The sequence below is a fragment of the Myxocyprinus asiaticus genome, chromosome 17, assembly GCF_019703515.2.
Source record: "Myxocyprinus asiaticus isolate MX2 ecotype Aquarium Trade chromosome 17, UBuf_Myxa_2, whole genome shotgun sequence".
NCBI classification, from domain to species: domain Eukaryota; kingdom Metazoa; phylum Chordata; class Actinopteri; order Cypriniformes; family Catostomidae; genus Myxocyprinus; species Myxocyprinus asiaticus.
In genome coordinates this window covers 47,199,935-47,214,681 of record NC_059360.1, presented here as the reverse complement: position 1 = coordinate 47,214,681, position 14,747 = coordinate 47,199,935, and the positions used below count along the sequence as shown (strand labels likewise).

The 14,747-nt window shown below is 37.0% G+C and overlaps 1 protein-coding gene across 4 annotated transcripts in view; it reads left to right on the top strand.

Moving 5' to 3' along the window:
• The window catches only part of LOC127455181 (gamma-2-syntrophin-like), an 88,610-nt gene that overhangs the window by 23,682 nt on the left and 50,181 nt on the right, over window positions 1-14,747 (top strand). For 3 of the 4 annotated variants that reach the window (XM_051722851.1, XM_051722852.1, XM_051722850.1), the window contains exons 5-8: window positions 374-417; window positions 3,650-3,691; window positions 6,871-6,958; window positions 9,759-9,850. In XM_051722851.1, the coding sequence (XP_051578811.1) occupies window positions 374-417; window positions 3,650-3,691; window positions 6,871-6,958; window positions 9,759-9,850 (266 nt within the window). The remainder of the gene's footprint in view (window positions 1-373; window positions 418-3,649; window positions 3,692-6,870; window positions 6,959-9,758; window positions 9,851-14,747) is intronic. The other variant, XM_051722853.1, reaches the window with a different exon arrangement.

Genomic DNA, 14,747 nt, shown 5'->3' with positions numbered 1-14,747 from the left:
AGCTAATTACAAGTAAAATAACCAAGACCTTTACGATTGCAGGGGGATTTTAAACTTTTATTGGTTATTATTAGCTTCTCGCCGTCTTATTTTTACTCTAATGTGATTTTTAGTCCAGAAATATATCCGCTCTTGCAGTTTCTTGACATCAGAAAGCTTAAGAAGTTTTATAAAATATGTCAGAATGAATTGAACTAAACCCCAGATTTATGTGAAATTCACCCCAAAGCGCCTCATGTCTTTGCTAATGCTAGATTGAAGGATTCATCAGAGGCAAATCCTGATTGCTGTGTCATCGCATAAGCCACTATTAAATGAGTAATTATATCCCAATCTCTCCATTAACCCCTGACCTCTCGGGCCGGGTCTGCAGCCGATCAGACGGGCATGCTGTTTATCGGTGACGCCGTGTTGCAGGTTAGTGTTTCTGGTTTTTTGCACGCTCTCATTCTTGGCGCTGGCCTCGGGGGTGGGGGTAGGGGGGGGGTTCGTCAAGTGTGCATGTTCGAGCAGCGTTCTCTCTGCATTTTAATGATGATTCCCTCTGATTCATTTTCTGTAGCTTGGCTGAAGGTTTAACCTTTATCTCTATAGAAATAGAATCATAGTTCCACTGGCAGAGAACTGACAAAAATGGTTTGGTAACGTTTTATTTTAAGGGTCCAAAATAATGCACTAGTTAAGCATGCATAAGACAGTAATTAACAATTAATTAAATGTAGAGTAACACTATCTTAGCCATAATTTATAACTTAATGACTTATTTTTTGTGTAGAAAATAATGCAATTAATGTTCTGTTTCAGATGCCAATATAAATATCATATATAAAGTTTACTAAACAATATTAAGCCAGTAATCAAGGCTAATTAGTATTGGTTTTACTAAGTTGTTACTAATAAATTACTAAAATCTTCTATTAAAAACAACTGGACACCCTGATGAAAATTTTACATATTCAAGTTATAGGTTTGCTTTGCATTAATTATGTGGTATTTAAGTTTATTGCAATATATTAAAACCATAATTATGACTAGTTATTGTTGGTTTTACTAAGTTGTTACCAATACATTGCTAAAATCTTGTATTAAAGACAACTTGACCCCCTATTCCAGTGATTGGCTTGTTTTGCAACTATTGAACTTATGACTTACACTATATTGCCAAAAGTATTCGCTCACCCATCCAAATAATTGAATTCAGGTGTTCCAATCACTTCCATGGCCACAGGTGTATAAAATGAAGCACCTAGGCATGCAGACTGCTTCTACAAACATTTGTGAAAGTAATGGGCCGCTCTCAGGAGCTCACTGAATTCCAGCGTAGTATTGTGATAGGATGCCACCTGTGCAACAAGTCCAGTTGTGAAATTTCCTCACTACTAAATATTCCACAGTCAACTGTCAGTGGTATTATAACAAAGTGGAAGCAATTGGGAATGACAGCAACTCAGCCACGAAGTGGTAGGCCACGTAAAATGACAGAGCGGGGTCAGCGGATGCTGAGGCGCATAGTGCGCAGAGGTCGCCAACTTTCTGCAGAGTCAATCGCTACAGACCTCCAAAGTTCATATGGCCTTCAGATTAGCTCAAGAACAGTGCGTAGAGAGCTTCATGGAATGGGTTTCCATGGCCGAGCAGCTGCATCCAAGCCATACATCACCAAGTGCAATGCAAAGCGTCGGATGCAGTGGTGTAAAGCACGCCGCCACTGGACTCTAGAGCAGTGGAGACGCGTTCTCTGGAGTGACGAATCACGCTTCTCCATCTGGCAATCTGATGGACGAGTCTGGGTTTGGCGGTTGCCAGGAGAACGGTACTTGTCTGACTGCATTGTGCCAGCTGTGAAGTTTGGTGGAGGGGGGATTATGGTGTGGGGTTGTTTTTCAGGAACTTGGCTTGGCCCCTTAGTTCCAGTGAAAGGAACTCTGAATGCTTCAGCATACCAAGAGATTTTGGACAATTCCATGCTCCCAACTTTGTGGGAACAGTTTGGGGATGGCCCCTTCCTGTTCCAACATGACTGCGCACCAGTGCACAAAGCAAGGTCCATAAAGACATGGATGAGCGAGTTTGGTGTGGAAGAACTTGACTGGCCTGCACAGAGTCCTGACCTCAACCCGATAGAGCACCTTTGGGATGAATTAAAGCGAAGACTGCGAGCCAGGCCTTCTCATCCTACATCAGTGTCTGACCTCACAAATGCGCTTCTGGAAGAATGGTCAAAAATTCCCATAAACACACTCCTAAACCTTGTGGAAAGCCTTCCCAGAATAGTTGAAGCTGTTATAGCTGCAAAGGGTGGGCCGACGTCATATTAAACCCTATGGATTAAGAATGGGATGTCACTTAAGTTCATATGCGTCTAAAGGCAGATGAGCGAATACATTTGGCAATATATTGTATTATTGGTTTTACTAAATTGTTACTAAAGAATTGCTAAAATCTTAAAAGACAGTTTGACTTCTTATTCTGAAGTGAATCATTTTCTTAGTTTGGTTTTATTAGGTGATTACAGTGTTTGCAGTAAACTTAATGTATTATAATTGAAACATATGCTAAACAAAATGTATAATTTGAGTAGGTTAATTTATTACAGCATTGTAAAGCCAATACTAATTAGCCTTAATTTCTGGCTTAATATTGTTTGGTATACTTAACATATGATCTCTGAAAATTGAGCATTATGCATTATTTTCTACACAAAATAAGACGTTTAATGAATTGTAAATTATGGCTAAGATAGCCTTACTCTACATTCATTTAACTGTTAATTACTGTCTTATGCATGCTTAACTAGTGCATTATTGTGGACCTTTAAAATAAAGTGTTACCAATGCTTTTTGCTTTACAATTTTGATGTTTATAATCAATATTTTAAGGGTTAGTTCACCCTAAAATGAAAATTATATCATCATTTACTCACCCTCTCGTCGTTCCAAACCCGTTTGAATTTTTTCTGTTGAATACTAAGGTTCTAATTTACTAAGATTTCAAATGAAGGGTATTAATTTGCTTGTTAATTTCTATATTAATTTCTAGTTTAATTTGCATCAAATTTAATGTGCGCTTCGTGAGTATATTGTGGGTTATTTACTTAAAATAATTGTGCAAATTACAAAGCAAAAAAAGGCTTTTGCATGTGGAAATTGTGCCAAATAGCTCACTCATGTTCGCATACATTCAAATATACCACGTAAAGACACGTTATTTAAAGTTTGATGTCAAAGATTGGCCGGGGTCACGTGACAGAGTCGAAGATTTTCAGTGAATGTCCACTTTAATTTCAGTCTGTTCTTCAACCAAAGCTATCATATGGCTTCAGAAGACTTGGAATATACAAGATGAGTCATATTAAGTGCTTTACTAGTACTTTATGGTGTTTTATTGTCCTCTTTGCTTTCAATATATGCATACGGGCTGGTAAAAAAATCCAGTAAACATCTACTTTTGTATTCCACGAAAGAAAGAAAGTCATATGGGTCCGGAACAGCATGAGGGTGAGTAAATGATGTCAACATTTTAATTTTGGGTGAAATTAGTATTAGTTTAAACGAAAGCATGCAGTATGAGCAATTTCACACAAGAAGACTAGAAATCTGCTGTTCTTTTAGTAACATGAGGTTTAAATAGAAATATTTTCTTTATTCAGGTCAACGGAATAAACGTGGAGAAGTGTACACACGAGGAAGTAGTGAGTATTCGATGTGCTCTTTTATTTTCCCTGCTGGCAGCGTTGAAATGACACTGATGCAGGATTAATCAAAGGTGCGACAGAACCACACAATCCTTTTATACCAGTGACAAATGTTTCTTTTTGCCTGCCGGGTTTCGACTATAACTGATTGATAGTGAATACATTCATCAATGAGAGGACTCTTTTTCTCTCTCGGTCAGGTTTCCTTTCTCATAGCAGCTGTTCTGTGGATCTGGTAATCAAATGACTTGATTAATTAATGCTATGTAAGAGACAAGGCTGAAGATTTGGTTTGAAAGTTGGTAGGGACATATTGCAAGGAAGATAATACTCAAAATGTTGATATTAAGAAGTCAATCTGGAAATACAGGCAAAATAAATGTATTTCCTCATACAACAAGTCTCAATTACTATTTATCTTCCCCACCATATTAAATGTTAAGCTGTTTATCTGTATGCATTGCACAATTGCGATATGCAGTGTGATAAACATAATACAGTTAAACTGTTTTCAAGCAGACCTACATCGAGAAACAAAAATATATCCAAGGGACATCAAGTGACATTCTGTAAGATGTATTATACTGCATTGAATAAATGGAAATCTATACAAAGCGGTAGGTTAAATTAACAAGTTACATATGCAAAATGACATCTGAAGATAAACAAATTATGGGGAGAATGAAGCATTGCCATCAATTTACATTGTTCCCCACTTTCTGCTTTTCAACTTCCCATTCTCCTTCTGAATCTTTTCTCATATTGATTATTTATATGTAGTTACATTTTGATCTGAAAAAGTAGGTCTTTTAAACGAAGGCCCTAATAAATATTTTGATTACAGAGGCCTAATTTTATTGTATTGAATTTACAAAACATGCTTTTTCTTTCTACCCCAATGTTCTTTTCCAATGTGCAAAAATTAAACATGTATTGGCTAAATGTATGCTATACATTGTGTGCAGAAAATATAAAATATTAGTTCAAAATGCAAATATTCTCGCGCTGACGTAGGCCGACTCATTTTGATGAGCTGCGTGCTATGTTGTCATAGGATCAAACACATATTAGAAGCATACCTAGTATTTTTTGCTAACTTTATGGATTAACGCATTAAAATGATACCGCAAGTTAATATTTAACTTAACATTGCAAAATTGTATTTATTGTGCAGCCCCCCTGACCACCACTAATATTTTTAATTTGGGATGGCAATCAGTTCTCTGTGCATTTATACTAGCATCTTAAAATACTGCACCTCTAATCCAACCCCTTACCTGACGTTTGATGACATAATCACAAATGACTGTGATTGGTACATTCTGAACATCGCTGAGAAATGTAAAAGGTGCCACGTGACAACGCATTTTATGTGCTGCTTTAGAAAAGCTTGGACAATAATTTACACATGAATAATGATACTAAAATTTTAATAGTCATTAAAATAAAAAAGAAAGAGTAATACGAGAGACCTGAAACTAGCACAGCAATGCTAACATTCAGTTCACTCATGACAACTCTCAGAAAGATTTAGCATGTTTATGTTGATAAGACATACTTACAGGATATTGGTCTTGGCGGACTTGATCTACTATGCTGCTGCTGCTGCTGTACAATTAGAAAACACACACGACATGCTGCATCAAGCATGTATGACATGGTGCTGCACAATTAGACATAAGCACAATCCCCCAACAAAGCAGAGAAGCTGCATAAAGACATAATAAAAACACAACCCCCCAAACAAGCAGATCTACCGCCAAGACTTGTGTACTGCTGCTGCTCCAAAAAGTCATGTGCACTGAGTGTGTGCTAGCTAGAGTAGGTATTCCTTGGCCTGCTTGGCCGAATGAGATAACGCTAATGAATGAAATCTCTATGTGTGGCTTGTCCAGCTTGGCCAAATTGCTTAAACAGCTAGTGACCTGAATCATAATGTGTACCTGGACCTGGAAATCCCAGAACTTATTTAACTTGTGACATAGCCAAGTTATGTGTGGATTTGTTTAAACTTATGACCTAAGATATCGATGTCTGCCAATGCTGGATTTGGCTAAGGTTTACCTTGTTAAAGATGCACTTCTATGTGTCATGGCCAAAAGCAGACCTTACTATGCAAGCAGATAGAAGAAAAAGCCCCAGCAACCACCTGAGAAAAACTCTTGCAGCGCGCTGCAGTGAAATTGGCTTATCTGCAAAACTGAGCAATTTAAATGTTAGATAAAGAGAGAGTATGCATGTTGATTGGCTACCTCATTACACGTCAAAGGACCTATCATTTTAAAGCATGTGAGCCGATTAGCTTGGCATATCAGATGTGAGCGAGCTGATTTTCGAACATATAACCTATCAGCTTGCGCCATTTAGAGTTTCATGCCTGAACTTAGTCATTTATACAGTTCATTCATCAAAAATTTTGACCAATCACAAACAATCAAGTATTACAAAGAGACAAATGTAAAAATAAAAATGTATTGAAAAGCAACTTTCTCCAATTTATAATTTTGTATAAAATGATGTTTAATTAACAGCTTCAATAGTTTTGAAGTAGAGCAAACACAACTGGGGTTTCTTTGCAAATACTTAGCTCTCTGTGGAAATGTTATACAAGTATGTCATGTTTATCAAAGAGGAAAATGCAAATGGATCAAACGAAGGAATCTGTGCTCATGATCAAATTACCTCAAAAGACTTCTCACGTCTCATCTTGTACTGAAAGGACAAAATCTATCCATTCTGAAAAACAAAATCAACACACTGAAGAAGGTTGTGAGGTCAACCGTCTGTGTCTGCAATTTAGGAAAGAGATGAGATGTTTGTTGGATGCTGATATTTCTAATCTTTTGGACAGTGGTTTTTAAATTCTGAATGATAAAATGATGAGGAAATCTGAAGATATAAGACACTGATAAGGTAATTGCTTGTCTAAGTGGAAGTTAGTGAACCTGAACAAAGCATATGATAGTCTAACGCTCCAGCAGCGAGGCCCCGTGGCTCTTCTGTAATAATTTAAGAAAAAACTCAGATTTCATGCTGATAACAGACTTGATTTAATCCAAGTGTGAAACAGTAATTTAAATGTGTTTTTCTTCAAGCATATCTTCTCATCATGATGCCAATGTCAAAAATGTATTTTTTTTAAGTCTCTTTCTCCTACTGTATGATTTGCTATGCAGGTTCATCTTTTGCGAACAGCAGGCGAGGAAGTTACCATCACTGTACGCTACCTCAAGGAAGCGCCAGCCTTTTTGAAACTCCCATTAGGTAGGTTTGCCCAATACTACTTCACTTTTGAGATCTGTTCCAAAACCTATTGAGCTGTCTTGTTGTATAGTGCCTACATATTCAGCTACCTTCATAAATTAAACCTTAAAAGTAACTGATTTGGAACGCTCTTCATAAACAATAGCTTTACGCTTCCAAACATGGGAAATTTGATAACTGATTCCAGCAGAGTTTGACGCAGTGGCAGTCCTGACTCACATTGAGCTCTAGGCCAGATCAGACAAGAGCCATTCCCCACCCCCTTAAAAAAAGTGATACAGTAACTAATAAAAATGTCGCTAACTACATTGAAGCTATTAAAGGAAGTAAATGTTTGTTTCAAAAACAATCAAATAACTATCATATGACATTGGGGTATCAATGTAATTAATTTAAAACTACTATGAATCTTACAGAATTTATGTGGCACAAAAACAATGACAATCTCAATATCAAAGGGTGACTTTAAAGAAATAGGATGGCAACTTTGTAATCAACAAATAAATCCATACTAAATAAAACATATTAAAGTGAACACATTAATTTATTATAAATAATAATAATAATAACTGGTTGCACTTTATTTTAAATTACGTGTACTTTCAGTATACTTACTGTGTACCCACCCAAGAAAGTACTGCCTAATATTAGGTAACTACATGTACTTAATATGGGTTAAGTTTAGGGTTAGTACTTAGTAATTACTATAGTTGTTGTAATTATATAGTATGTACACTGGCGGCCAAAAGTTTGGAATAATGTACAGATTTTGCTGTTTCGGAAGGAAATTGGTACTTTAATTCACCAAAGTGTCATTCAGCTGATCACAAAGTATAGTCAGGACATTACTGATGTAAAAAACAGCACCATCACTATTTGAAAAATTAATTTATGATCAAATCTAGACAGCAGCCGTCACTCCAACACCTTATCCTTGAGTAATCATGCTAAATTGATCATTTGGTACTAGAAAATCACTTGCCATTTGATCAAACACAGTTGAAAGCTATTTGGTTCGTTAAATTAAGCTTAACATTGTCTTTGTGTTTGTTTTTGAGTTGCCACAGTATGCAATAGACTGGCATGTCTTAAGGTCAATATTAGGTCAAAAATGGCAAAAAGAAACAGCTTTCTCTAGAAACTCATCAGTCAATCATTGTTTTGAGGAATGAAGGCTATACAATGCTTGAAATTACCAAAAAACTGAAGATTTCAAAGGTGTACACTACAGTCTTCAAAGACAAAGGACAACTGGCTCTAACAAGGACAGAAAGAGATGTGGAAGGCCAGATGTACAACTAAACAAGAGGATAAGTACATCAGAGTCTCTAGTTTGAGAAATAGACGCCTCACATGTCCTCAGCTGACAGCTTCATTGAATTCTACCCGCTCAACACCAGTTTCATGTACAACAGTAAAGAGAAGGCTCAGGGGTGCAGGCCTTATGGGAAGAAATGCAAAGAAAAAGCCACTTTTGAAACAGAAAAACAAAAAGAAAAGGTTAGAGTGGGCAAAGAAACACAGACATTGAACAACAGATAATTGGAAAAGAGTGTTATGGATCTTAACCCCATTGAGCTTTTGTGGGATCAGCTAGACTGTAAGGTGCGTGAGAAGTGCCCGACAACACAGACACATCTATGGCAAGTGCTACAGGAAGTGTGGGGTGAAATGTCACCTGAGTATCTGGACAAACTGACAGATAGAATGCCAAGGATCTGCAAAGCTGTCATTGCTGCACATGGAGGATTTTTTTAATGAGAACTCTTTGAAATAGTTTAAGAAGTTCAGAAAATTCTTTTCAAATTGTAATAGTAATTTTTCATGTTATTAATGTCCTGACTATACATTGTGATCAGTTGAATGCCACTTTGGTGAATAAAAGTGCCAATTTCTTTCCATAAGAGCAAAATCTGTACATTAGTCCAAACTTTTGGCCACCAGTGTAAATGTGGAATACACAGTGATAAACAGCTGCAACTACCTAAATATTTTGCTTCAAAAAAGAAGACGCAGTGACTTCTACGTTTGGGCTCAAGTGAATTTAGATGAACAAACCAATTAACTACCGCCCTAGGCGACTACCTGTATTGCCTATGCCTAGATCCGCCACTGTTTTGATGTTAGCATGTTGCTAAGCTAATTACGTGGAAAGCATAAAAATACATAGCACACTGAATTATTGAGTAAAATAGTCAATTTATAATCAGACTGAACTCAGACCAAGCGTTAGTATCTGTTTATGCACACTTGTGTAAAGTACGTTTCTGGCATAAATGTAGCAAAATCAAAGCGTTTTCAAATAAAAAAAAAAACTTTTGGCTTTAGAATTCAGCATAATTTTTTGTAAAAATACTGATTAAGAAAATTCTTTTTTTGCAGTGTTGAAGGCAGTATACCTCTGCAGGAAGGCAGATCTCTAGAGACAGAATTAAACAGCTCTGTACGAGAGTATTCTGTGCTGCATGGCATTAAAAGAAGACTTTCAGAGTAGCGCATAGTCTATGCCCTTACATGACATGCACTTTCTGCATTCTGTTTTCTCCTGTATATGAATGTAATGTTGCCTCTGTCCAAATTCCTTCATCTCACGTATTTTCCACATTCTTACAGCTCACCTTCCTCATTATATCTTGTGACTTTGATGTTCATGGCATCATGACAAACTAGAAAGTGGCTTGCCAAACTAATACACATCATATAGAAAAGATTTACAACTGTGAAGTATCAGAGTAGCTTTACACACAGAATGAGCACTAAAAATAAATAGAATATTTAATAAACTCTAATATTTTCTCAGGTTCGCCTGGACCATCCAGCAATCACAGCAGCAGGGCATCGTCGCCGCTTTTCGACAGCGGTTTGCATTTGAATGGGAACTCGAGCAACACTGTAAGTTTATTTTTGTGTTGATGTGAGCATCACCTCTGTTACTTAGAAAACTTGAAAGTGAGCTGGGGATGAAAATGCATCATTAAAAATGTCATTTCCTTCAGCATCTTTTGCACCACAAAATTCTATTAAACACAATACAGAATTTGAGAATGTGCTGGAAATGACACTGTGGTGGGAATTTTTATGACTTTCAGGAAAAAAATTACAAAAATGACATCTTCTGTTACGCATGTACATACACTGTTGTACATTGTTAGTAGACAGATACAAAATAAATACTGTAACAGAACACAGGTGTCTCGAGACATGCTTTTAAAGTTCTTTTTTACCAGATGCAGCACGATAAAGCAACAAGTGTTTCTCCTGAAAATGTAGAAGTCTCATTATCCCTTCAATTGTGATTGACAGCCCATTGAAGAAGCTGTAGGGGTCAATGGAGTGGTTATTTTGCACACTTGACCTTCATGGAGCATTTCTAAAGCAGCATGCTGCTATTTAACACAGCAGTGGTCACACAACCTGACGGAGTGAAAATAGCTCACCATCAAATCGACGAACAGCCCTGTTATATTGCGCTATGTCAACGGTCACTCGCTTATTCAAATCAGAGAGCAAAGGTCGGATAGATGTCTGACGCGATCTGCTCACAGAGCAAATTAACACACCGAGCCATCACATTAATATAATGACGCACTGTGACACTAAGACTCGAGGGAAGTTGCTGCCCTGCTGTATGTCAGCAAGTTAAGCTGCAGACTTCTGCAACGTCTTTTGATTTGAGATGTGCAGTAATGCACAGCTCTAAGCCACTGAAAATCCACTCGCATCTCAACACAATGAGAGAGATCTGAAATTCAAGCTCAGAACAGCAGCAAATTTAGATTTTAGCACTGGACACAACCATATCATGGCATAGCTTCTGAAATGTTGCTTTGCTTATTTTGAAATGCAGGAAACAAAGCCTGTCATCAAAATGATTGGCTACTATTACCTCCCAGAACTGACATGCTTTCATTTCCAGACATGAGGCATCAGCTGCTGAATGCTAGTAAACATGAAGTTAATCAGAGCGTTTTGTCTTTAGCTCTAAGCCCAAGTAATTCATTACATTTAACTAAAGAGCCACTGGCTTCAACTTTCATTTTCATTTCTGTTTCGAAATGAATGCTAGCAAACATGAATGCTAGCTGTATTCTAGCAAATATGAGCTCTAACCCCAGGTAATTCATTTAATAAAAGAGCCACAGTGGCTTCAACTTTTATTGTCATTTCTATTTTTAAAGGAGACCTATTATGCCCATTTTTACAAGATGTAATATAAGTCTCAGGTGTCCCCAGAATGTGTCTGTGATGTTTCAGCTCAAAATACGCCACGGATCATTTATTATACCATGTTGTAAATGCCTTTTTTTGGGTGGAATCAAAAACACGCTGTTTTTGTGTGTGTCTCTTTAAATGCAAATGAGCTGCTGCTCCCCGCCCCCTTTCTGGAAGAGGGCTGTGCCTTTACAGCTCGTGCTTCAGATACTATAGCAACAACAAATCGGAACCAATATGACTGACACCATAAATACCAGAGTTCAGCCATATGTATGAGCAACCGTAAACATGCAAAACATAGGCATTTTGAGTTTGTGATAGTGCTTCTTATGTAGAAAATCACTTCCTGCCCTCCATCTGCATTTCATGCCACAGCAACGCAGTGACTGTGTCGATCAGTCAGGGGAGGATCTATGATAATAGGGTGGAGTCTGTCACCAGTCGTGGGCGTGGCCTGCTCTAAAGTGACGTCACTTTAGAGCGGATACCAAAACCGATCATTTTGAGACACTGTTTTTGATTAATAGAAATATAAGAAAGAGGAGTGGGTGGACTTTTAACATTGTAGGGTGGATGTGTACACACACTGCTGACTCACATTTATGTTCAAACACCATGTAAAAGTGAATTTTGCATAATAGGTCCCCTTTAAGTGAACGCTAGCAAACATGAAGTTCATCAGAGCGTTTTATCTGTGCGCTCCTTACAAAAAATCTAGAGTTCTGACAAATGTGCCACAAACTTGCTGCAAATTTCCCACTCATTATTTACACATGCAAATGAGCTTGTGATTTGCCGCAAATGTTGCCAGAAGTTTGCAGCTCTTCACCATCAGCGGTGAACCTGCAGCAAACCTTTGGCGACAATGAAGAGTTTACTGCAAAACTCATTTGCATGTGAAAATAATGAGTGGCAAATTTCGGCAAGTTTGCGACAAGTTTGGCAGATTTCTCGATTTTTGTAAAACCCCAGTTAAATCATTACATTTAATAAAAGAGCCACAGTTGCTTCAACATTCATATTCATTTCTATTTTGCACCGATTTCCCTGAAATTATTATTTTTTTCTTAAACAGATGGGATGGGAACACTGCTTTATTCGCAGATTGTTTTTGTGAAATACCGATAGTGCACCTCAGTCAAATTTTTTGATGTATCATTCATGTCCATAGCACAAACGGTGCGGGATGAGTTGCGCAAATATTTATATATATATATATATATATATATATATATACTGTATATACAGTATATACTTAGGGCAAGTGATTTTATAATACCTCAAATCCTAAACTTAGAATAGAATAATACTGATGCTTGCCTCTACAAACTCTACAAAAATTTAATTTGATCATGGTGGTAACCATGGTACAGTATGTTCACATGTTCACATCAGCTTGTTTATCTGTTCTTCCTACATGAGAGTTTACCAATATGAATTGCATTCTTTCCATGAAAAACAGGAAAAATGTCTACATGTTATTCCAGGGAAAGTGAAAGTGTGTACACAGATACTTCATTATTAAACATTGAATAGCTGCCACTGTATCCAATTACCGTAAACAAATGAGTTCTGTTCCTATGTTGACTCTCTCTCTCTCTCTCTCTCTCTCTCTCTCTCTCTCTCTCTCTCTCTCTCTCTCTCTCTGTGTGTGTTTTCCTGCTGTGGAAATCTGCAAAAGCACGGGCCACACTCTCCTAACTGCTGAGTTGACAATATTGGTGCTTTTCTTGTGTTCTTCAAATTAGTTTTTTTGTCTAATCCTCTTTTAGTCGCTGAGCTCCTCGCCTGCAGGTGATTAGAGTTCTCTAAGCTTGTCATCCTCTCCGGGTGGCTGTGACATTGAGTTGATTGACAGTGCTTTGCTTTAATGCCGTTGGTTGACGGGGCGGGTGCTGGTGGTTTAGCATTAATTAATTTACATGCACTCTAATAATTAGTGTGGCTGCGTTTTGCCATAGAAATATTAGAATGATTGTCAAAGGTACAGTAGCTGTACATTTAATTTTATAAATCATCTATTTTATTTATTGACGATTTTATCGTCCACCTGAAGGGAACCGTAAGTCCAATCGCTTAGAAAAGTAATTGCACACCTCTCTAAAACAAATTGTACGATTTGAAGTATTACTCAACTCAATTACTCACCCTTGCGAAAATCGAGAGTTCATGGCAAATTTGACGCAAACTTGCCGTAAATTTCCCACTGATAATTTTCACATGCCAGTTAGCTATTTTGACAAACTTGTGGCAAATTGTCCATTGTTGCCAAAGGTTTCCGGAGGTTCACCACTACCGGTGAAGAGCTGCAAACTTCTTGCAAACATTTGCGGCGAATCAAAAGCTCATTGCATGTTAACATAACGAGCGGCAAATTTGCTGATAAATTTTGCTGGCTAGTTTAGATTTTTTGTAAGGGCAGTTTCGAGCTGAAGTTTAATACTTAGGTTTAGGAGTTTGTTCAATTTCCTAACTGTGTAAGCAGGGGCGTAGCACCAAATTTTGGGCCCTGGGCACAGAACTATTTTAGGGCCCCCTGATCAATTTGGGTTTGTGGTGGGGATAATATCCAGTATAAACATTTTAGATGGATATTTAACAGTGCTAATTCACAATTTTATTTTTATTTTTTTTATTTTTTTAAAAAAAGCAAATAGTATTTGAATCAAGCAAAATATTATAAAAAAAAAGTAGTGATCGACCGATATGGGTTTTCTAATGGCCGATGCTGGGATCCAGAGAGCAGGGTGGTCGATATGCCAATACAATGCCGATATATCACACAATTTAATATAGTAAATAACACAAACATAAAATTGCTAAAAAAAAATAAATAAATTATAAACTCTTATTTAGCACTATAGTTACTAAACTTTGAGTTTGTAAAAAATAATATAAAAAATAATATTGTATTTTAAATGGTAGATAGCGGTTTAGCCATCAAATATTTGTAATTTTTTGCACATTAAGAAATTGTTAATATATTAGGAAAAAGGAAATAACAGTAGTCCAGCAACCATGAATGGCATGTCCACATTAGAAATCACATTTAAAAAAATACTGAATCAAACCAATTGCACATACAGTGCATATAGCACACATGAAGTGCTTTTACTTTGAAGTTGCACTCACTCACTCGTGCGGATCAACGGACTGACCGTCATGATTTGTAATTCAGAGGAACTTTTGATCCTGATCCTGAAGTTTTAGATTCTGGCTGATAGAATGCACACTTTAGAGGAAGATATTAGATGAGCGCTCGATGGGAAGAAAATGATGGATTTTTGTGAGGTTCGCGATTGACATATTTTTAAATGAGATATCTGTATATTTGCAGACTGTATATAATATAAGTTTTATTGATATTTGGCTTTTATCATTAGAAAAGAAAGTTAAATGTTACAGGGAACTGTAGAGGAGTAAATGTTAGAATACGTGCTTTAGAGGTTAATAAATGAGCGCTCCACAGGATGCTGGGTCTGCTGAAGTTGTGTGAGGTTGGTTTATTACATCTATTTAAATGAGATATGTGCATATTAGCAGACTGTATATGATTTTAGCCTTTTTATCATTA